Source organism: Orcinus orca, chromosome 9 (assembly GCF_937001465.1).
Source record: "Orcinus orca chromosome 9, mOrcOrc1.1, whole genome shotgun sequence".
In the NCBI taxonomy this organism is placed as follows: Eukaryota; Metazoa; Chordata; class Mammalia; order Artiodactyla; family Delphinidae; genus Orcinus; species Orcinus orca.
Window position 1 is genome coordinate 40666128 of NC_064567.1, and position 25457 is coordinate 40691584.

Below are 25457 nucleotides of genomic sequence, written 5' to 3' on the forward strand. Positions count from 1 at the left end.
CAAGCAGTAACTCAGACACTCAATAGCATTCTGTGGTTTCCTAAATATTCCCCAAAATACATATTATTTATACCGATTTGCTATTTCTGTACCATGTCTCTTAAAGAGCCAGTCATATGCTAGATTATTTTAGCCCAACACCAAAGCAGGTTCCAGGTTTTTTAAGTCAGCATTAAGTGTACTAATTAAACAAAGTATTACAGAAATATTAAAATACACAAAGGTAATGGATTAATTTGGAAGAGAAATGAGATAAAGTTAGACATGGCCTCAGAGGATATCTCAGGTAGAGAAATCAAAGAGTGAGAAAAAAGTATAGACACTTTAAAATAACTTTTACAAGTCACCTTGACCCTGCCGTGAGTCATATGAACAAGTCGCAAACAGAATCCTTACCTCCAGGTCCTAGCAGCTTCCCCCTTGTCACCCCAGGGCCTATGGAAGTCAAATCTGTACTGTCTTCCTTGCAGCTCATGGCCATCACAGGGGAAAATAAACCACAAGTGGCAAATTCCTGACACACTCAGACTCTGGGCTGACATATCAGACAGACAGCCTGGAACATTCTCACTTCCTCCAGCTTAAAAATGGGACAGTCTGGTCTTCATAGTGTCATTTAGTTCAGAAGGCAATCTTATTTCCTTTCATGGGAGCACTGCCTCTTCAGCCCACGTTATTTGAAACCCAGTACCGCAGAGTCTGGGGCAGTGTCTATGCATTCTTGCTATGGGGTCTCCCCAGGCCTCTGCCTGTAATAAGGACCCTCCCTTCAGGTCTCAGAAAGCCTTCTGCATCCCACCATGGACAGAGCTGGACCAGTGGTTCTCAGAGTGTGGTCTTTGGACCACCAGCAGCAGCATCACCTGGGAAATTACTAGACATGCAGCTTCTCAGATCCTCACTCCCAGACGTGATGAATCACAAACTCTGGGGATGGGGCCAACAACCTCTGTCTTAACAGACCCTCCAGGCGTTTCTGATGAGTGCTCAAATTGACAAGTGTGGAGCCAGATGTTGCCTGACACGCTTCATAGTGAGTCCCTAAATTGGGCTTTCACCAATACGTAAATATTTTAAAAGAACAAGAAAAGTGAATCGACAGTGGGTTGCCAACTTTCAGTTTTGGCAGAAATAAAGGCTATTATAAAAGAAAATCTAACTAAAATTTAATATCACATTGCTTTCATTTTAAAAAGGGCTCTTGATCAAACAAAACAAAAGACTAGAAAGGCCTAATCTTGGAGTAAAGGACAGTCCCTTGTACTAACTTAAATTAGCTGTGTGAAAAACTCACAGCAGTGTCTTCATTTTCCTCTGTTTGCTATTAACTGGTGAAAAACTCACTGATGAAACCTCCCTCATGAACCCAGAACTGTCCAGAGGCCAGCTATTTGGAATCTCTGCTCTAATGCAGTAAAATGAAGAGTTAGAGGTCAAAGCAACCACAGGCTCTATATGAAGTCTTTCACCGTCTCGTTCTTAACCTGACCAGGAAATAGGGAAAGTGGTCTGGGCAGGAAAACAGAAAAACCACAGCTGGATTCATTCCTAACCCACATGGCCCAGAGAATCGGCTCTCCCACTCACTGGCTGTGTTATTTATCTCCATAGTTCTAGGGATCTAATCCTCTCCTCCACCCACAGATAGGCACTAGATTGGCGTGGATTGTAGGTTTAAATGCAGCGCGCTCATTCTCGCTGGTTGTGCTGCTTAGGAAGTCGGTAGCCCTGCCCCTAGAGAAGGTCAAGTCGTGGACAGTACCTGAGCCTTGAGTAGGGACGGTCTCTGGGCTAGAAACCCGAGGGCCGATGCCAGGGAGAGCCAGCTTGCCAGGGTGGTTGCAGAAGAGCCAGGACAGAGCTGCAGATCTCCAAACAGTTTTTGGTCGTGGCCACAGAGTGAGGCTGCTTCTGGGAAAGGGTTGCATCAGTCCCTCTGACACTGGCTGTGAAACTCATCCACTCCTTTCCTCTGCGGCCTTTGAAGTCTAGTAATTCAGAGTTCCAGAAGAGCTGCTCCGTAAACAGTTATCCACTGCAAGGCAAACCAAGAATGAGTACCTGTGCAGGTGTGTGCATATGAGAGGATGTGGGGTGTGTGTGTGTGTGTGTGTGTGTGTGTGTGTGTGTGTGTGTGTGTGTGTGTTGAGGAGATTATATCTGTATGCACATGTGTGCCAGGGAGGGGGTATATTTCATGTAATGAAGTCAAATGAAACTATTGTGTGCCTGAGATGAGAAGGTCCCAGCCTAGGAAACTAAAATTTGCTGCTTCAGGCCTGCCATCTGGTTTGCATTTAATTACAGTTCGCATCCTGCCTGGAGCAAAATAGTCCATCCTCTTGGAGCCCTTAGTCAAAAACCTCATTCCACTAGAAAAATGAGACATTCCTTTAATTCATTTCAAGTACCCTTGTTCTTGCTGTGTACAATTGCCCTCTCTTGTGACCAAGGGGAAAATTGTCTTCCACCCCTTGAGTTAATCAGTGCTGAATACTGAGATATTGGTGAATCAAATAGCATAATTGAATCCTCTTAATCCAGAGAGTGCAAGTGGAGATTGAGGGCCTCTCCTTAGCTGTCTTCATGTCTAAAGATTTAGCAAATCTGTCTTCTCGTATTCCTTTTGTTAGGCAAGAAACATGGCCCTTGAAAATCCACATCTCCTAACCTCCCTTCACCCCACATTCCTCCCACCAGGTTTATAGACTCTCATCACCCCCACTAAACACCAGACTCCTCTGCTTTCCAGCAGTGCCTGGGCCCCTCAGAGACTCCCTTTGAAAGAGTCTAGGCCAGCGCTCTTCACTCCCACATCAAAGGGTTTTGCTCCCTCACACAAGGCCATGAAGCCTATTACAGCAGAGGAGAGGAGCAATGGCCACAGCAAAGCAAAGTGGGCAATTTGGGTCATTGAAGCATGGGGAATAATTCAGGCCCCTCAATCTACAGAGAGAATTAACTTTGACTGTTGATAATGAGAACAACCGCAAATGACATCTTTTGAGTGTTTACTCAACACCAGGCAGTGTGCTAAGAGCTCTACGTTACATAATAAATTATCCTCCCCACAACCTGAAGAGGTAGGTATCATTGGAAAATTAGGATTAGGAAAATGAGGCACAGAAAAGTTAAGTAACCTGTTGAAGGTCACACGTCCAATAAATAATAGAGCAAAGATCTGAATGCAGCCATCCAACTCCACGGCCTAGATTTTTACCCGCTTCTCCAGACCACCTAGATTCAAAGCCAGCAATGATCTTGGCTCCAGCACTGAGTTAATTCTCAGAACAGCCCTATGCGATGGATGATATTATAGTTCTACATTGTAGACAAGAAAGCTTATGCTCTAAGAACTTAAGCCCAAAGTGGTATAGCCGGTAGGTGCACCTAGAATTCAAATCCAGGCTCTGTGATTGTAAAGGCACAGCCCTTCCAACCACTCCAGGCTTCCAAGTTAGAGTCCAGATTCTTTACTAAACTGTACGGGGATCAGCCTGCCCCTTCTCTGTATTTCTGCCCATAGGAGCTTCCACGATGGAGCTGTGTATACAGCAAGTGCTCATGGCTTACTGGTTACTTCCTGGGGTGATTTCTGTCTCAACTTGGCTCCCAAGGGTGAAAGCTAGAACAATTTTTATCATGGTGGCCACATTTACTTTTTCAAAGGCATTTTTTTTTAATCACAATTAAAGTTCCTTCCCCAGATAGTAGCAATCAAAGAGTTTCCTGAACATATCTGAAGTGAAAACCACTTCCAGGGCTGTGTTCAGCATGATTTGGGGGGCTGACATCTTCCAAACATAGGGAAAAATCATGGCCTAGCAAGGGACCATAGAATAGAAGAAAGAGCAGCAGTCCCAGCTCTGTCCCTCACTAGCTGTGTGATGTTGCATGATTTATTTCTTCTCTTTAGTCCTCAGTCTTCCCATCTATAAAATGGGAGCGTTGAATTAGATTGTCTCAATCCAGCTCAAACTGAAAAAAGCATTGAAAGAAATGAGGCCAGGCTGCAAGGAGTTAGAGTTGGCGTTAGGGAACCAGTGGTGACCCTTCTGGTTCTCGTATCTCTGAACCCCACTTAGTTATGTTGCTCCTACAAAAAAGGGCCTGATAGAAACACCAGCCCTGCTTTGAAGTAATCAAGGGCCCTCTGTTGCCTCTTAAGAGTGTAGATTCAAAGGATATGAGTCTGATTCTGCTCATGGGTTTAGAGAGGACAGCATTTTAGCCCTTCTGATGCCTAATTTTCCAGTGCATCTAGAGACAAACTATGTAAAGAGCAACCTTTAAAAGCCATGCTGTATTTTTAGAATTTTGTGTTTTCCTTTTAGCCGTAATCCTGTGAGTAATATAGCAGCTCGTCTCCTTGACAGGGGACAATGCATGTAAAATACATAAAATATGTAATGCCACAAGCACGGTGGAAGAGTGCTTTTTCTCCGCTGATTCCTTCTCATTAGAGATTCTAAAGACTGCTCCCATGACAGACTTTAGTGTTACTCTTGTCCTGTTCCGAGTTAATCTTGCCCAGTTTTCAAAGCCAAGGGGTAAATTACTATTTATAGATCTTCAAAGACAAGGGGTAACTTACTATTTATAGATCTTCATTGACCATGTTACATATTATACAACAGAAAACTACGCTGTGACTCAAACTCCATCTGAAGCTTGAGGAGGGTTTTGGAGTTGGTATGTTAATTATATCACAAATTCACTTCAGTGGTGGATTTTCATTGAAAAGTAAATCTTAAATAAACCCAGCTTCCCAAAGTGCCCAAATATCTCCTCCTGGGGTAGTGATTAGGGAGCCAGGTCAGCCACTGAGAACAGGGCTGATTGTTGGTTCTGAAAATGGTTTTGAGGAGAACTGAAGTCAGAGGCTGTGGTCAAAGGTAGATTCAGGAATCACAAGGACCGTCTAAAAGAAGATGCCAATCTCGAGCAGCCAGGCAGAGAAGGAAAGCAGTCCAAGGTCAAGGGTCATGCCATTCAGGAGAGGCTGCATCGCTACATTTTGCTGCAAGAATAAGTAACCTCCACAATCTCAGTGGCTCAGGACAGCAAGAGTTTATTTCTCACTCCTCACATTACGTAACTGACATGGGCTTTCAAAGGACTGGTCCACACGATCACAGGGACTCAGGCCAATGGCTGCTCTGCCATCCCAGAGCTGTGCCATCTGGATGGACCATGGAACCGGATCAGTCCCTGTGGCTGGAGAAGAGAGGCTGGTAGGCGTGGACTTTTCACTGCCTCAGCTAAGAGAGAGACAGGCCATTTCCTCTCACATGTCACTGACCAGAGCCAATCGTATGGCCCCACCTAACTGCAGAAGTTGTTGGGAAGAGTAGTCTTCCATATGGCCGGAAGGAGAGGAGAGGCAGTCATTAGTGAGTACAAGTCAGGTCCACCAAAGAGATCTAGAATCAGGACTGAGCTAGCCGCGGGTGCCTGCAGAGAATCCTGGAAGAGTTCCTCACAGCCTCACTCTTCTCTAGGGTTTGAGAGAGCTCTAGAGGTGTCACAGATTTGGACAAAGTTCTTAGCAACTTTAGGGTACCCGGACAATGTTAGCTTTTAAAGAGCCTTCCTGTTAACGTCGTTTTGACATTCTATATATTTTATAATTCTCTCTTCATCTAAATGTCACCCCCAAACCCAATGCCCCAGTAAAAATAGGTGAACTTTAATCATGAAATCTCTCATTATCTTCATCATTAGAGGAGTCTAAGGAATTGATGACGCAAAGCTTCTGCAGATCCTAAGTGAGCTCCTAAATTCACAGTCCCTTACAGGAGTGAAAGATTAGGAATCGGAAAGGGACAGATGACTTTGCAGTGTTTTAAATTAAGCTTCCAAACCATCCTACTGCCTTCTCTCCATCAGATGATCTTAACAAAAGCTTTAAAGGCCCAACCCTTTCCACATCTTTTATCTTCCCCCAGGTTCTGAGTAGGATGAGAGATAACATCATTTTATCAAACTGCATTACGCTCAGGATTTCCAAGATAAACACCAGCTACCACTTCCCTATCAGAAAGGAATGTTCCCTTTATTTAATTGAGTTTAATTTCATTGTCCATAAAATAGGAATAATAAAACCTGCCTCACAGAATCCTTGTGAGAAGTAATGAGATGGTAAGAGGGAGAATTTGGAGAATGAGAGTTCAGGATGGTTTAGATTCAGATAAATTTTTTTGTGATAAGGTTACTTCCCCTCATTATCCAAAACTCAGAAACTAAAGAGATGTAGCAACTGTAGCAGGAGATATCCATCTGTAGGAAGCATTTGGCATTGCTCCTGGCACATAGATGTCTTCCATAAAATCAGTATCAGTACCACTATTAGTATGATTATTACCGCTGCTTCTAGTACCATCACTTTTAATGCAACTATGATGGGTTTGTTGTTGTTGTTTCTGGTATTTTTTTTTAGGTATTTGCTTTATTGAACCAAATTCTACTATGAACATAGATTTTTCTCCCCGGGGATGCTTTTTACCAGGATATAAGGATATATTTTAGTTCCTAGCCCTGGACACCACTTGACTTCTCTTTTCTTTTCACCTCTTTTCTCTTCTAGCGGCAGTGTCTGGGAATGGCAGCCATAGCAGCAGACTCGATGCTTAGTCTTGCTACTTTCTGGACACTTAAGCTGTCACATGATGTAGTTACTTTCATTTTCTCTTATGAATTGCAGTGCCGGTGGCAGATATCAAAGCTGTGGTGACGGGAAAGGACTGCCCTCATATGAAAGAGAAAGGTGCCCTTAAACAAAACAAGGTATGTTTTCCAAGTTGCAAGTTGTTCTATCTGCTCAATGCAGTTACTGACTGCAGTGGGCCGAGCCCTTCTTTGGTAGCTATGCTTGTGTGGTTGGGGTGTGTGTGTGTGTGAGTGCACACACGCACACACAGTTACACATCTCTTAAACTCAGCTCCTTTTCCTTTCCTCATTCCTTTTACATCTCTTACCTAGTCTTATTCTTTCTCTCACTGATCACTTGTCGAATCTCCACCATGCCTTGCATTCTCTCACTTCCTTTCTACGTACAGCCCTAGGAATTGCCCTCTCTCTGTTGTCACCAGTCTTCTCTCAAGCCTTTTCCACTCATCTCCGTCCATCCTCTGGGCCTCTCCTAACCTTCTATTTATGTTCATATTCTCCCTTCTGCACTTCCACCCCAATCCCTTTCATTTCCTCCTTCTTGTTACCCGCCTGGTGTCTCAATGAAGTCTGGGAAAGGGAGGAGAGACTAGATGGCTCAAAACAAATCTTAGAAAACTTTTAAAGGCCTGATATTCTTCAGCATCATGGGAAATATTGTGAAACAGTTCAAACCCAGCTTAAGGGAGAAAATCTTCCCAGAGGTGAATATTGCTTAAACACTCTTCACATTGCAATATTCTTCACCCTCCCCATCATGTTGTTCCCCATGACAGCCTACATTCCATAACAGAGGGTATGGGAGGTGGCATTTTCTGAAAAGATGGAGGAATTTCCCTTGCCCCCAGTTTGGAGGTACTTGCCCTTGGAGGGGCCATCAGGGAGCCAATTTTTTACTTCTTGGCATCTTGTGTTACATAGTGTCTGTCCATGAACAAAATTAATCAGCTTCATCTGGAAGCTTCAGGCACCTCGGAGCCAAAAATGTCACATAGATCAATAGGTTGCTTCTTTATTGTCCCGTGACATTATCTAAAAGAAATGTAAACATTATACACATCCTATTTGTCAATCAGTGTTGAAGTGAATAATGCCTGCCCTGTAATTTCAGTCATTATAAGATGAAGGCGAATCCAGGTCTGCATAAGATGACCCTATCTATGGTTAAGGAAAATCAAAAGCACTACAAAAGTACTGTTTAGGAAGAAAACAGGGAGAGGATACAGCCAAGGAGACAGATAACAAGATCTTTGTTTCTTAAGTTACATAAGTATAACTCACCTCAAGTCCATATGAATCCTTCTGTGTCGAGCCTGTCACAGTGCTATCATATAAAACACTGAGTGACATAAGGGCATGCCTTGGGGTCTGTAGGTCATCTGTTACACAGAATTTCTTTCTTCTCCAAGATATGGGGAAGTAGGGATTCAACAGATCATCATATACCAGAAGAGCATCCTTAACTAGAGACGCAAGTCCCCAGCCTTCATGGTTTGCCTCCTGTGGGGCCGCCTTCCTTCAAGACCACCTGATAACAGACGGAGCACCGGCTCTGCTCAGCTCCAGCTGAGGTCCCCGTGGTTATATAACACTTGGAGCCGAGCAGGACAAGGTGTGAGGAAATTGGCAGCAACAAGAGTCTGTAACCTAAAGAAGGCTAGGAGGGGTATAGTTGGCAGCCAAGCAACTTGCAAGGACTCAAGCATTCTGATTGGGACAGCGAATTATGTAAAACAGATGTGAAGGAACTTCTGGTTTCACCCCAACCTGTAAAGAGCCTAGGAGTTGTCACTCCTATCCTTACAGTAAGAAGAAACTGAATAAAGTGAAAATCAACAATTTTCTTGGAACTACCAAGAGAACTGATGTTGCAGGGGAGACCACAGCCATGGAATCTGCAGAGTCAGGTACATCCAGAGAGTCACAGCCAGATCTGCTCACCTGAAGCAGAATCTACTGGAGCCGTAAGCTGTAAGATCATTTAGCTGGCAATTCTGATGACTGGTAGTATGAGAGTGAGAAACTTTTGGGGGTTGCAGTCTTGTGGGGGCATAATTTCATGGGCTTTATTTCCAGTAAACCTAGCAGATTCTCTCAGTGAAGATCTTATGGAGAGTCCCCCATCCCCCACTGCCCACCTCCGTCATGGCTCTGGGAGGGGAAAGAGGTGAGTAATCATGGAATATGACAGAGCCTTCTCCATAACGAAGCCCTGTTCTCCAAACCTTTATCCCAGCTAGGGGAAAGGAATTTCTCCCATTGCATTCCTTTTTAGACTTCTTATCTCAACCACAGGGTTGGGGTTGGGGGAGATATAATCAACAGCAGTCAGAACCTCAAGGAAATCAGTAGGAAACTCTGTAGCTATGCTACTGGGAAAGCTATACTACTGGAGATACACTTGAGAAGGTGACAGCCACAAGACATAGGACCCCCAAAAGATGGAGATTTAATTGGAAAGTTATGGAGTGGTATCCCTCACCCATATCCTACCACTATACCACTAGATTCCAAATAGTAACACTGGATTATACCTGAAAGTTCTGCAAGATACAACCTCTCTCTGAGGAGGAGTATTTAGGGAAGCTCAAAGTCAGTAGGGTAGACAAAAACAGGGACACTAGAGGAATTTGAAGCCTCTGGCACTTACAGTATAGCAAACATTTAACATATCCCAATTCCTTGCTAGATTAACATAAATCATCACTCTAAAGTTCTGTGTATCTCCCTTCCTATTACCTGATACAGCATGTCTGGATTTCAACAAAAAGTTACAAGCATGCCAAAAAGCAATTAAAAAACAGCCTGGAAAAACAAAGCAATCATCAGAACCAGACTGCAGTACGACACAAATGCTGGGATTATCAGACAGAGAATTTAAAATAACTGTGATTAAAAGGATTAGAGGCTCTAATGGAAAAAGTAAACAACATGAAAGAATAGATGGATAATATAAGCAGAGATGCAGAAACTCTAGAACTGAATCAAAAGGAAAGGGTATAAATAAAAAGTACTGTAACAGAAGTGAAATAAAATATGCTTTTAATGGGCTCTTCAGTAGACTTGACATGGCTGAGGAAAGGATTAGTGAGCTTGAAAATGAGTCAGTAGAAACTTCCTAAACTGAAATGCCAAAAGGAAAAAAATTAGAACATCAGAGAACTGACAGACAATTGCAAAAAGTATAATATATGTATAATTAAAATACCAAAAGAAAGAGAATAGAACTGAAGAAATATTGAATCAATAATGGCCAAGAACTTTCCAAAATTAAAGATAGATATCCAACCACAGATCCAGGAAGCTTATAAGATACCAAGCAGGATAAATACCAACACACACACACACACACACACATACACACACACACACACACACACACACACACACACACCCCCCTAGGCATATCATATTCCAACTGAAGAAAACCAAAGACAAAGAGAAAATCTTAAACCAGAGGAGGAAAAACACCTTACTGGTAGAAGAACAAATATTAAAATTAAAGTAGGTTTCTCATCAGAAACCATGCAAGCAAGAAGAAAGTAGAGTGAAATATTTAGTGTTAAAAAAAAAACAACAACTTAAAATTCCATATCCAGTGAAATTATCTTTCCAAAGTGAAGGAGAAACACTTTCTAAGATAACCAAAACCAAGGAAATTCATTGCCAGCAGACCTACTCTGCAAGAAATTCTTCAGCCAGAAGGAAAATTATATAGGCTAGAAACTTGAATCTACATAAAGAATGGAAGAGTGTCAGAGAAGGAATAAATGAAGGTAAAATAAAAATATACTTTTTTCTTATTAATTCATCAAAAAGATAATTCTTTGCTTAAAATAATAATAGTAAAATGTGTTAGATGATTATAGCATATGGATCAGTGAAATGAATGACAGCAAAGTCATAAGGGATAGGAGGGAGGAGTTGGGATACTCAAAACAGAAGACAAAAAAAAGGGAGAAAATTAAAAATAAAGAACAAATACAACACATGAAAAGAGTTACAAACATGGCAGATATAATCTAACTATATCAATAGTCATTTTAAATGTCGGTGGTCTAAATACACTGATTAAAAGACAGACATTGTCCGAGTGGATAAAAAGCAAGACCAACTATATAGTTTTCTACAAGAAACCCACTTAAAGATAAAGACTAAGATAGGTGAAAGTAAGGGGATGGACAAAGATATCAAAATACGTGAGACATACTGAGAGAACTGAAAGGAGACATTCACAAACCCATTATTATCCTGGAGATTTTGGTACCCTTCTGTCAGTAATTGATACATCAAGTGGAAAGAAAATCAATAAGGATATTGATTACTTGAACAGCACCATCAGTCAACTACGTCCAATTAACAAATCCACACAACAACAGAATACACACTTTTCTCAACCTTACAAGAAGCATTCACCAGGATAGACCACATTCTGGGCCATAAAATACATCTTAACAAATTTAAAAGAAGAGCAATCACACAAAGTATGTTTTACTTCACAATGGAATTAGACTAGTAATAAAGAACAGAAAGATAGATAGAAAATCCCCCGAATGTTTGGAAATTGAAAGCACACTATCAAATAACCCATAGTTTAAAGAAGTCTAAAGAGAAATTACAAAATGTTTTAAACTAAGTAGAATGAAAATATAACTTATCAAAATGTATGGGTTTTAGTGAAAGCCGTGCGTAGAGGGAAATTTATACCATTAAATGCATATATTAGAAAAGAGGAAGGATCTAAAATCAATAAAGTTTCCACCTTAGGAAACTAGAGAAAAAAGACCAATTTAAGCCTAAAGCAAGCAGAAGAAAAGAAATAGTAAATATTAGAGATGAATGAAATTGAAAATAAGAAAACAGTAGAGAAAATCAACAAAATCAAAACTTGGTCCTTGGGCTTCCCTGGTGGCGCAGTGGGTGAGAGTCCACCTGCCGATGCAGGGGACACGGGTTCGTGCCCCGGTCCGGGAAGATCCCACATGCCGCGGAGCGCCTGCGCCCGTGAGCCATGGCCGCTGAGCCTGCGCGTCCGGAGCCTGTGCTCCACAGCGGGAGAGGCCACAACAGTGAGAGGCCTGCGTACCACAAAAAAAAAAAAAAAAACTTGGTCCTTGGAAAACATAAATAAAATTGATAAATTTCTAGCCTGACTAACCAAGAGAAAATGAAAGAAGATACAAGTTACCAATATCAAAACAGGTGTAGAGATGATGTTCTCATTTGAGCCTAGGATATGTGTGGGTAGTTTTGGCCTTCTTGTAGGAGATTCCTCTCCCCTTAGAGGAGATCAACAAAACAAACTGAGTAAATGACATTTCCAAACTTTAAAAAAAACCTTGTAAATGACACATAGAAAATTGGACAGGTGGGTGGACAGATGGATGGATGGATGGATAATGGGGCACACTGCTATAAACACATAAATAAGACTTCAAATGGAGGCTACTTCCTGGGATTCACTGACAGAGATATTCCAGCCACTCCCAGCTTTTCTAGGCTGCCTTGAGGGCTGAGAGAAACAGCGGTATCTCTACCAGCCTGGCTCTTTCATTTGTATGCATATGAAAATTGTTTGTCTTGTAATGTTAATAGCATTCATACATCTGGTTCATCAGGTAAAACGTCAAAAGGCAGAAAGGAAACCCACAGTTCTAATAATTTATTTCCTCAATCCACCCACACCCACACCCCTTCCCCAGTGCTCCAGAGGCCTGCTCCTCCCTACGTCTGGGACTTCTGGACAGGAGAGGGGAGACCTGCAGCTTAAAAGGAGAGTTGGCCAAAATCTGTCCACAGGAGGTCTGTCAGTGCTCGGCAGTGGGCAGCACCCAAGGCGTGTTGCTGGCTCTTCAGCTTTTCCAGCTAGAGAGTAGGTTCTGACATTTTGTGCCACAGGACTTTCCATTAGCTTAATTACTGAACAGGGCAAACTGGGACATGAGCATCTTTAAGGCAGACACTTGTTAATAGCAAGATGTTGGTAACTGATAGTACTTCTCACTCATTCAACATCTGGCATGCCAGTCATGGTCTAAGGCTTGCTCATAGAGTCATTCACTCAGTGCGCATTAGAGCACCTGAGATAGGATAGACCCTGGGCACAGAGTGACGAACAGGCAGACATGGCCCTGTCCTCCTGGAGCTTAGAGTCCAATGTATTTAAAAGAGGTTGGTACAACAGACAAATTTCTGTGGACACAAGAAGTGTTGGCTTCTTCACAGAGAGATTAGGAAATGTCTAACACTTAGGAAATGTCTAACACTTGAAAAGAATTATCATGGGTGAATGCAAATTCAATTGGAAGAATTTGACTTTCGAGGATTAAGGATTCTAAATTTAAACTCTGTGGTTCATAAAATAAAGTTGATTTGTCGCCGTATCTTTGAAAGTGGGCATTCCTGGTACTTATCCCACTGATTTGGGCCTTAAGAGTTAAACAGTTAACATGTAATCCCCAGAGGGAAGATATGACCAGATCTCAGTGAAAGGGATAGGAATATATTTGACATGAAAGAAGCTTGAATCTCACCATGTCCAGAGCCCAGCTTTTATTTTTCCAGTATGATTTCATGTACCTGAAATAAGAAGCCGATTATACTAGAAGCTGATGTTCTAGCCTCAGCTTGAAAAGCCTGGTCGTAACCAAAAAGCCTTTTATTCAGATTTATTTCGTTCACCATTCATACTCATAATGTATAGAGTATCTTCTTTATACCAAGCCTGTGCTGGGTGCTGGGAATCCAAAGATAAATACGACCTGGCGCCTGTCCTTGGGTGTCTAACAGATATAAGGCTTAAGTATCAACGTGAAATTACAATCCAATGTTGCCTATGCCCCAGTAAATTTAAATACCAGGAGAGCCTGGGAGACTTGAGAAAGCTTGTGGAGGAAATGATGTCTGAGCTGGCTTTTGAAAAGGAGAAGTGAGGGGAAGACTTTCTAGGAGGAGGAAACAATATGTGAAAAGGCACGTGGGGCCTTTTGACATGTAAAAGTGCATCCTCTGATTGAGAAACATTCAATTCAGAGTACAGGATTGGTGGGGACAGAGAGAAGAAAATGGGTTAGAGAACTATTGGCTGATCATGCTAAGATAGCTGAGGACCAGAACATTATAGCTGCTTATAGAAGGCAAGATCCTATCTTATTATTCACGATATGAATGACTGAGTTTGCCTTCTAAAATGTAAACTCAAACTCATAGATATACAGGTGAGCAACAATGCTTCATAGCTATGATATCTGGTTCTCTGGCTATATTTAGCACACACACATGCCAAGTTATATCCTACACCTTTAATCAAAATCCTTTGACCTCAAGATAACGTAGATAGATGGTGGAGAGCCAACATGATTAAAGTGAATGCCAGGCGAGATGGCCAAATGAGGCAAGTCACCCAAAGCAACGCAAGGAATGGCGGCCAACGCTATACACCGAAGATATGTTGTCTAAAACTCTACTCTCGTATTCAGTCAACCCATCATCTGACCCCTGGAAGATGGCAATCCCCAAACCAAGGCACCATCATGCCCTGAATTTCTCTGAGCATCCCCTGACCCCACATGCCTTGTCTCTAGTCCCAGGGCTAGAGGGTTGAATATGGGGTCAGAGACCATAGGATCAGTTCCTCCCGTATCCCCTAACCCCAGAACTCACTTATCCCAGGCCTTCCTCCACATGGTGAGGTGGGAGATGTGCATTAGTGGAACAGAGGATGGAAATAAGCTGCTCCTGGACATGATTTTCCACCGACTTAAATCCAGAGGGAATAAACGACCTTAAGTAGTGAGTAGCAAAGCCCCAGAGCATCAGATGTCTAAGAAAGTGTTGTGGTGTGTGACAGGGAGCCCCTGAGGGGGACACTGCCCCAGATCCACGACTGCTTACTCCACCATCTCCTGGCACCTCTCTCCCTCACAGACAGTTGGACAGGTGGCAGCTTCTGGAGTGTTAGCCTGAGAGGCCACCGCTCCCAGCTCCTCAGCCTGCTTGCTCAAAGTGCTGGAGAGCTGACCTCCGCGGATGCCTCAATGACAGCCGGCCAGGGACGTCAGTAAAACTCATTATAAGTGACAGCAGCCTTTAACGCAGGCATGCGGGTCAGAGGAGTAATTCCTCCAACCCCTCCCAGGCAGCTTTGGTGAAATTAAAGTGGGGAATGATATTCTCACGAATTTCCTATTTCCTCCCTGTGTTTATCAGAAATCTAGGTCATGACAGCTCCGCTCATTCACATCTTCACTGGTAAATGCCTTAGAAGGGCAAAACCCAAAGTTTGAGGCCCCCTCCTTTTTCTTCCTGCTCCCTCCTTGCCCTGCAGAAGAGAATGTGTCACAAAGGACAACCACGCTGACACTCTGGTCTCACGTGACTTCAGCACCTAGTCAAGAGGCCACGTCTGGGCTCTGGTGATGCTCACACCTGCTGTCGTAAGCAAGGGGATGGGTTAGCCATGCGCCTGCCCTAAGCAAAGTGGCAGTCATGGTCCAACGTCAGCCGGAAATCCATTGTCAGATTCACGTTTTCCTGTTGACCTCCGAAGGTCACATGGTGCTGCTGTAATGTACTGACTGGGTATCCAAAAGCAAAGCCTGTCCTCTCCTTTCTCTCCAGTCTCTCAAGTATGAGTCAAAGACTTTTCCTAATGAATGACACTAAGATTAGTAAAGAAATCATCATCTATATCAGTGTTTCTCATCTAAGAACAATCTTTATGAATTTATGAGATGAGAGCTTAACATTTTGTTGAAAAAATGTTTTCAGTTTTTTAAAAGAAAATAATCACCTGTGATCCTAGCACCTTAACATAATTATTTTCATTTCAAAATTTGCTTCCAGTTTCCAACCACAGGAAGACATTGTTCATAATTGTGATTTGTATGTATATAGTGTTCATTTCTCTTGCTTTTTTTCACTTAAGATCAGATTTTCATAATTACACTGAATGCCTGACTGCATGTATTTCTCTGGGTTGCTAATTTGTGATTTTTTTTGATGGTTTACCCAAGGAAGGGAGGACATTTATTTAGTTTCTCATATTATGTTCTTACAGGTAATGATATATACAGCCTTTGCTTCCTTTTGAATTTTCTTTAGGAATAACCCCGGGAGTGGGACCCCTCGTTCTTGATATGGATTGCCTTACTGACTTTTTTAAAAGGATGACACCAATTATGGTACCACTACTAGGGCCCATAACCATTTACATTATAAACTAAAAGACCCAAAAGAGATGCCAAACTTATGTGAAAATTGGTTTTGTTTGTTTGTTTTGGCGAACTCTTTTTTAATACTATTGATCTTAACTGGGCAGGCTTGAATGGAATCCTACGGAAGAAAAAAATGAAAAATACAGGAACTTCCCTGGTAGTGCAGGGGTTAAGAATCCGCCTGCCAAAGCAGGGGACACGGGTTTGATCCCTAGTCTGGGAAGATCCCACATGCCGCGGAGCAACTAAGCCCCTGCGCCACACTCCTGAGCCTACGCTCTAGAGCCCACAAGCCGCAACTACTGAGCCTGTGTGCCACAAATACTGAAGCCCACGTGCCTGGAGCCTGTGCTCCGCAACAAGAGAAGCCACTGCAATGAGAAGCCGCACACCGCAACGAAGAGTAGCCCCGGCTCGCCGCAACTAGAGACAGCCCACGCGCAGCAACGAAGACCCAACACAACCAAAAATAAATTTTTAAAAAAATGAAAATTGCAGAGGGGGGTAGTTTTGCAGAACAGATCCCATTCTATGACTCAGCATTCTTTCCTTCACTTGTTTCTATTTCTGGTAGGGCGAGGATGCCCTAAGAGTATGAGATACTGGTAGGTCTGGGCTCAGAACAAGAGCTGTTTTCCCTTAATGATGGGACAGCTAGAGGTGAGCCAGACACAGATAAAATCCATGAGAGCCACAAATAGCCTGATGGTTTGCTGTGTCAGGAGAGGCATCCAGCTAATGCTGGGCCTCTGGAGTTCACTTGGAAGAATTATTTCTCATCTGAAATCTGAAGGCATTGACCTCATCTTTCTGCCTGCTGCCTTCTTTCTGGGGGCATTCTTGCTGTGACTTACTGGCCAAAGGCAAATCCTCTGACAGATGTTGAGGTAGAGAATGATGTGGAGAGATCTACCTCCCCAAGAAAGAACACCTGTGGGTAGTTACTGAGAGTGCAGTTCCCAGATCATAGCACAAGGGAAAGGGGCAGTCATCAGTCGTGCCTAATAGACACAGAGAAGGAAGGTTAGCACGTGTGTTACAGTGATGCAGAGCACCGAGGTGGACTCATTTGGCCCTTCCCTCCAAATTAGGAGTTGTTAGGGTGTTGAGATGTGCAATGACTCTCATCTTCCATAGGTTGTACCCTGCTGTCAGTCCAATAGAAAAATCATAGTATCCAATATTGCACAGTACATACAATTTGAGAAGCATATATTAACCTACATATTAGGCATGACACTGAGTGTCTCAGCCAAGGTCATTCAGCTACAATGAAATGACAATGTCACTTAGTCCTTGGTCCTGGGGGTCTGTCTCATAGTCTGTATTATGAATGAAACCAGACATTCGAACGAACACTCACCAATGAATGAACCCCAGCTATTCTGCCACTTGGGCCCATGTTCTCCTTTATACCCTGCAGCCACTATAGGATAAAACTAGATTTTGTGTAGCCTTTGCTCTACAGTAGTTCAGAGGTCAAAGGGCAGATGTGTTACCTACAGATAATGGGTTCATCCAGAAGCCTCATTACCTCCTACGTAGCTTTCATGTTTTAGCAAGTTTATACGCCTATGGACACCTGTCTGTTTGGAAATGATAGAAGATAGAGCAGCCCATAATGCTGCTGATTGGGAAGGAGTTTACTGTTTTTCATGGTCTCCCTGGGAGGGAGATGCTGAAGATAGGAGAGTAGCACAGCTTTGGGGATATGTGGCCTTGGACAACTCACTTAACCTCTCTGAGCTCCTTTGCATAAAAGGGGAATGATAACATTTGCTCCATGCGCTGTCTTGAGAATTAAATGAGATGGTTCACGCAGACTGCCCCTGAACAGAGAGAAGGAAATGTGCTGTGAACCTTGAAAAACATGCTCCTTCCTCCCGTCAGCCTCACGGCTGCTCCTCTTGCCTGGACACACTGTAGGCACTATTCCAAGTTCAATCTGCAGCCATTTGTGACTACAGAACAAATGTGTCAACTTTCCTCAATGTGGTGTTTTCTCTAATCTCTCTTAGGAGGTGCTTGAACTTGCTTTCTCTATCCTGTATGACTCAAACTGCCAGCTGAACTTCATAGCTCCTGACAAGCATGAGGTAAGGGTCTCAGTGGGGTTAATTTATGAGAGAACGTCATATTTTCTCAAGAAAAACAAGCAGGTAAAAAATATTGGGAAGAAAGAAATTTCATTTTTTAAAAATGTCTACGTGAGAAAAATCACGAACAAAGGTACATCTTGTTGACTTGGAATAGAACGGAAACCTCTCGAAAAACTGCAAGTTGTAACAGATTCAACTTCTTCTTAGCTTGATCAGGAGTTTATGGTAAGGACTTCCCTGGCAGTCCAGTGGTGAAGACTCCATGCTTCCACTGCAGTGGGCGTGGGTTCGATCCCTGGTTGGGGAACTAAGATCCCACATGCCACGTGGCGTGGCCAAAAAATAAATAAATAAACAAAAACTTAAAAAATAAAAATAAAGAGTTTATGGTAAAGAAGAAGAATGTACACATGCTTCATACTCAGTAAGGGCATAATCGTTAACCCAGAGGAAGTATCAGCCCTGGCTTATAGCTTTGGTTTTCCTTGAATATTTAGCTTTGGGCCAGAATTTTCCCATGATAAACTTATTTCTATTCTTTAAAACATTTGATGAAGTAGGTTTTTTACCATGTTTCTGTAAGTTATTTTAAGAAGTTTAGGGCTGTCTCTGCTGTTGGAATTTTATTTTTGAGATGCTTTTATTCCTTTTGACATCTTGTTATATGTATAATTTGTTTCTCTTCTTGAATCATGCTGTCAGCTATATTTAAAATATTTAGCATAAATCCAGGAAAATGCATTTGTAAGATGAAGTAGCAGCTCTGGTTGATTTAACTTTTTCTCTTGTAAACTAGAACCCAACATCATGCTTGAAACTCTTATTTTTAGATGATACCATTCAAATTTTTGTTGTGCATGTGGTTACATAGAAAGCTTTTAGAAAGGAAGGAACATTTTAATAGAATTTGAATTTTGTTCCCCATTTCCCCTGGGAGACTTAGCTCATTTAGAAGTTATTCTGTATTTGGTTTTCACTGGTTTGAAGCTTTTGAATAAAATTGTACATCCCAAAGAGAGAAGAAAGATTATATGCAAATCCTGCATTTAGAGCGGCACTTAAATATAATTCTGTGTTACTTGACATTTCGTTCACAGAAGGGGATGACTTTGTCTTCATCTTCCTGAAAATACACACTGTGTCCTACCATTTCTCTTTTTAAATAAAATTGTGGTTGTACACAGGCCACCGTATTCAAGATATATACGGATGTATAGGAAACTACTTCAAATGGTAGAGCTGCAGATGCTATTTAAATCTATACAACGCTGTTTTTCCCAGTATACATTAATTCCAGATAAGGATAAATGTTCTGGGACTGCCACATTTTTATTCATATCTGCCATTTTTTACCGATGTAGTGAGGAGAAAAATGCCATACACTTGTGTAAATTAAAAGTATTCTTCAGACCACTTCCATATCTATTACCTCATTTTATTTGCATAATCGCTCCATAAAATGGAAAGTTCTGTCACAGATATCCTTGTTTATCAAAGGGGGAGAGAGAGGCCTCCCAAAATTGAATAACTCGACAATAGTACTGATAATAGTAATTATAACCGGAATACTCTGCACCAGGGACCATTCAATGCTTTATGTGCTTCACCTCTCTTAATCCTCATTCTGTAACTCTTAAGGAAGAAACTAACGTTATTCCCATTTTATAAAAAAGGGAAATGAGGCACAGAGAGGTTAAGAAACTTGTCCAAGACGAAACAAGCAGTAAGTGATAGAGCTTGGATTTAAACCATGGGGGTCTTGTTCCAGAAACACTTTCTCTTTGGCCCCTGCACTGTGTAGCTTGGAAGGAGGAAAGCAGGACCTGGACCCATGACTTCCTGTCAGTGCCCATCCCCAGCTTCAGCAATTATCAGCTCATGGCCAATTAGGTTTCACCTATACCCTCACTCACACCCAGCTGCCACAACACCCCAGATTATTTTCGAAGCTCATCCAAATATCATATCATTTTATTTGTAAATATTCCCATGTGCATCTCTAAGTAATAAAGAGTCCACTTGGAAACGTAACTATCATACCATGATCACACCCAATTTTATAGCGTTTTAATACCACGATTTGCAGTCCGTTTTCAGATTTCTCCAACTGTCTCATTTCTGGTTTTCTTTTTTTCTTTTATACTTTGTTCAGATCAGAATCCAAATAAGATCCATACATAACAATTGGTTCACGTGTTTCTTCAGTTTCCTTGAATCTATAGGTTCCTCTCTCCTTCTCTCATGAACATGTGCATGTGTTTTTTTTCCTTGCAATTTATTCATTGAAAAAACCAGCTCATCTGTTTGGTAGCATAGTCAATAGTCTAGATTTTGCTGATTTTAATTCTGTGTATTAGTTTCCTTGGCTGCTATAACAAATTACCACAAATTTAGTGGCTTAAAGCAACATAAATGTATTATCTTACAATTCTGGAGATCAGAAGTCGGATGCAGGTCTTTCTGGGCTAAACTCAAGGTATCGACAGAGCTGAACTCCTTTCTGGACTAGGGGATAATCCATTTCCTCACCCCTTCCTCACCTCCATCCGTCTCAGTAATGGCGGGTTAAGTCCTCACACCGCATCATTCTGACCGCCTCTTTCATACTCAAATCTCCCTCTCTCTCACTCCTGTTCTGTTTCCCTCTTCCACTTTTAAGGACCTTTGTGATTACATTGGGCCCACCTAGATTATCCCAGATAAAAATCCCTGTTTTAAGATCAGATGATTAGCAGTCTTAATTCCCTTCACCATGTAACCTAACATACTCACGGGTTCCAGGGATTAGGACATGGTCTTATTTCAAAGGAGGGTACTATTCTGCCTACCATAACCTGCTCTATCATCTCACGTGTTTATCTGCATCCTGTTAAGCGATAGTTAGACGATTCATCAAACTCAGGCTCTACTTTAAGCAGCAGTAGTGTTGTATTCTTCTATGATGTCTGGTTGTCTCTCTTTTGGAAATGTTTGCGGCCGTTGATGATTATCGCCTAGATCCTTGGATCTATTAGACTTTGGAAAAGGTTGATATTCCAATTCTATTGTAGTTACATAAAGACAAACTGGCCTCATCAACTCTTTGGTTACCCTGAGGTTAAACAGTGTACATATGATAGGCAGGATAATGCTTGATTCTCTTGACCAGTTTTCAAAATCATGAGCATCTTCAAAGGAGGCCAGTGAAGGATTTTTGGTGTCTGGGTATCATTATGAAGTTATGGATTTAACGTATTTGCATATCAATAGGTTGCAGTTATTGTCATTATCAGTGTCCAGATTATCTAGAGAAAGAAGGAACACCTTCTGGTTAGCTTCTGAGTTCTATGGACAGATGTCTTTGGCAGCTTTCAGGCGTTCTGGCATGACAAGATATTCCAGTTCATCTTGTACATGTCCTACCTTTTCCCTGTGGAGCTTTGGCTCCTTTTGGTATTTAGCAACCAGAATCTGGACATTAGGTGTGCCTGTCACTATGGCGTTGGTCATTATTTTCAGGTTTTTTGTAGACAGAGCTTGGAGTTGTGTTTTTTTAAAGATAAAATACACTGTAAGTTCGTATTGATACTTCCAACTCAGATTCAGTACTACAGAGTTCTTATTTATTGGTTGATGTATTTTTTAATAAAATTTTCTGTACTTGCTGCTTCTCGAAAGAAAAGCACCACAGAAGTGTTCCTGTGGGTTAAATTAATCTGTACTAGGAAGCTAGCCAGGACTGGGAAAGCTGTGTACAGAAAGCGGTAATCCCCCCACGTAGGGATTTAGAGTGAAACAGTGCCGGAGCTGAAAGGGGCCTTAAAGAGCATGGGGTTCAGTGGTGCCCATATCTGGAGGTACATCAGAATTAGCTAGAAGCTTTTCCAAATAAAATTTCCTGACCCAAGATCCATAAGATCAGGATCTGCAGGGTAAAACCTGGGTATCTATTTTTATTAACGTTATTTATGAGGAAACGAATGTTTCGATGTGTTCGGAATCTATCTAAGGTATTCATGAGGACACTAATACTTCCAGAAATCCTTTAGCACTCAACTGATGTTTAGATAGGTTAAATGCTTTGGCTGAGATCCCGTAGCCAAGGCAGAACCAAAGCTCTACAGTTCAGGGCCACGCTACTCAGACACGGGCCTCGTAATACACCCGTGGTACACCTCCTTGGCTTAAAAAGCGGTGCCTCGAATGTGCGTCGTGGTAGATGTCTATCACCTCACTATGACTTAAGGTTTGTGTAGTGCTTGCCGTCTCGTAGTACTTCTACGTTGAGATCTGCTATCGTATTTTGGAACATAGCCCAGGTAACCACAGTGCAAAGGACAAGCTAAGCAGGGTCTGGAATTGCAGCTTGACCCTGTGAGGGCAAGAGAGGGGGGAATCTAGAGCATGTTCTAGAAGGAAGACCAGTCCCACAGGAAAAGCAGAGGAATTGCTCTCAAAGAGGTCCTACATAGGACTAGGACATCCTAAAAGGTGAGCAAACAGAGCATCCAGAATGCAGGCATGTTTCTGAGATGCGGGCAGCAGGGGCTAGTTCTTCCACCAGGTATCATGGCTCTAATACCAGGGCAGGGCAGGGTTTCAGCCTCTGGAGGGAAACTGACAAAAGCAAGGCAGGTCCTCAGATAAACAGAGCACAGTTCCTAGTCTACTGGAGAGGCAAAGGACACGATTAATTTTAATGAGAGGGGAAGAACCAAACTCTCGGTTGGGTACTATGGAGTGCTTTCCAAAACAGGGGATGTGCCCAGGGACCAGGCTCCAGAGACCTGGAGGAGAAAAACCTTGGAACCTGGAGACCCAGGCAGAAGGGGTCCCTAGACCGGCAGCCAAGCCACCTTCCGTTAAGATCACCCAATAATTTTAGCCACTTTGCCCACCAGACATTGGGCAGCACTCAGATATTTCCTAGACCTTTTGCTAAAAAATGCAAAGGTGGGACTACCATTGGGCTGTCATCATGAGTGCTGGGAATCAGACAGGATAGGCAGAGATTAGCTATTAGACTGGGAACCATACTTGGAGTGAGGAAAGAAGCAAGCTTTACCTGATGTTGAGTCCAGGAGTGTTGGGATATATTCTACCAATACCTTAAACTCATTGACTCACTGGTGGGATGTTAGAGATATTATGTTGCACAGGCACGAAAACCCAAACCCTCCTGCTGCGCCACAGGGAGGCATCATGGGCACAGAAGAGTGCAGGCACTGGAAGCAGATTGTGTAAGTTCAAATCCCACCCACTCCACGTACTACCAAACGACTTAATTTCTCACCACCTCAGTTCCCTCATCTGTAAAACAGAGATGCTACCAGATGTGTCAGCTTTATAGAGATGCTGTGCATGTTAAATGATAATGTAGGCAAAGCACTGAGCACAGAGCCTAGACCATCCTGAGTGATCAGTAAGCGTTAGCTATTGTTTCTCCTCTTGTTATGGTCATCAGTAGTTCTCATTGTCACCTCCCTTCCCACCAGTACTGTATCTGGACAGATGGGCTGAACGCGCTGCTGGGGAAAGATATGATGAGTGACCTGACGAGGAATGACTTGGACACGCTGCTCAGCATGGAAATCAAGCTCCGCCTCCTGGACCTGGAAAACATTCAGATCCCCGACGCACCTCCACCCATCCCCAAGGAGCCCAGCAACTATGACTTTGTCTATGACTGTAACTGAAGCGCCCGGGCCCCAGAAGCTCCCCCTCCAAAACTGGAAGAGCTAGCTAACAGGAGAGAAGAATGAAAACGCTCCCATGCCTTGGAATCCGCTGTGGTAGAGGAAAGCTGTGGTCCACATTTCCTTTGGCCCCAACGCCTCTAGCCCCGGCGTCTTCCTGCCCCTCCCTGGCCTCCTGCTCACCGCCCTGATTCCGTTTCTAGACTCCGATGCTTTAGGTCACCTCCCGTTGCTGCAGCCTAAGGTGGGAGAAAAGCAAAACCCACCGCCAGTAAGAGAGCCAGAGGGCCCTTCCATCTTCATCCCAGCAGGCAAGCCCTCCCCTCCTGGAGGCTGAAAGCCAGCAGCACCAGACCGCCCCCAAACCTACAGCCAGACCCAGGGGTGTGCCCGAGGCCTGTGTCTGGAAGAAACAGTCTAGCTACTTGAGAAGACCAAACACCTCCTCGTTCCCCTGCTCTCTAGAGTCCTCTCACACCACCGGTTCCATGTGAATTGAAATCTGCTTCCAAGCCCCCTCCCTCCCGTGTCCCGGCCTTTGCCTGCCCTGTCCCTCTCTGGTCCCAAGAGCAACAGCAGAAGCTTCTTCCTAGTTCTTCCCAGGGCTGGGTCTCCAGACACAGTCCGTGGGTCCCATGGCCACTTCACGTCTGCCCTGTGACTGTGACCACCCTTCCTGCCTCCCAGCTAGTCTTGGCTTTCCTCTCCCCGCCCCAGCCCAGACCTGCCCTCTTCATTGCCACACACCCTTCCAGCGCCTTAGCTGAAAGCACAAATGGTGAAACCAGTCCCCTTGCTCCATCTCTAATGTACTAAATCTAAAAGCCCCGATGAGAGGCAGTTGCTTATCGAAGGGTTTGGTGGTCCTTCTCCTGGTGGTTCTGCTGAGCACAGGTTTCCACAGGATGGTCAAGTATCCAAGTTTACATCATTGTAATTATTACAGGTATTGACAGTTTGCAAGGGTTCAGGGTTGTTGGTTTGGGGGTGGGGAGTGGGTTATGTTTTTTTGGTTATTTTTTTTCTTTGCTTTGTTTTTGTACAAAAGAGTCTAACATTTTTTGCCAAACAGATATATATTTAATGAAAAGAAAAGATACATAAAGGTGTGTACTTTCCAAGGTTTTTTTTTTTTTTTTAATTATTTGAATCCTAAACCTCTTCCTGAGAATAACATTCCCCTAAACATGCTGTGGAATAAAATTAATTGTGATGAGTTGTGGGGCTGGTGTTTTGATTTGGTAATTTAGGTTCTTGCTGCTCAGGCGTCAGCATCACCGGTGAGCTTGTCAGAAATGCAGAATCTTAAACCTCACCCCAGCCCTGCAGAATCAGGTGATGCACGTGCATATTAAAGTTTGAAAAGCACTGGCCTAGGGGACTCCTGACCATTGCTGTGTCACCATAGGCTCTGCATATCAGTAAAGAATGATCCTTCTAAGAAGACCACCTCAAGTCACCTACAAAAATCAGACCCACTATGTAATAATACGATCTATTCATTTTACACTGTTGCCTCCTGATGGTGACTTTCTCTTTTATTTTTTCTTCCTTACCATTATATAATTTGTGGAACTGACCAAATGAAACACATCACACTTTGAAGGAGTACAGTGAGCAAAGGAAAAGAATGCAGACCCAGAGACCAGAAATCAGTCAAGCCAGAACTAGATGAATCTAACTATGAATTAATGAAATATGGGTAAGAGCCCAGTGAAGGATTTTTCTGAGGTTAGTTCCATTGGAGGCATCTCTGGATCATGAACTCCAAGGGCTGGAAGGGGTATCAGAAAGGTCC

At 42.9% G+C, this 25457-nt stretch overlaps 1 protein-coding gene across 7 annotated transcripts in view; it reads left to right on the forward strand.

The window, feature by feature from the left end:
- Positions 1 to 24875, forward strand: part of ELMO1 (engulfment and cell motility 1) — a 549020-nt gene extending 524145 nt beyond the window's left edge. For all 7 annotated transcript variants that reach the window (XM_049715202.1, XM_049715199.1, XM_049715198.1 and 4 more), the window contains 3 exons: positions 6704 to 6786; positions 17904 to 17981; positions 23459 to 24875. In XM_049715202.1, the coding sequence (XP_049571159.1) occupies positions 6704 to 6786; positions 17904 to 17981; positions 23459 to 23659 (362 nt within the window). In that variant the 3' untranslated portion in view covers positions 23660 to 24875. The remainder of the gene's footprint in view (positions 1 to 6703; positions 6787 to 17903; positions 17982 to 23458) is intronic.
- Positions 24876 to 25457: the final 582 nt, after the last annotated feature.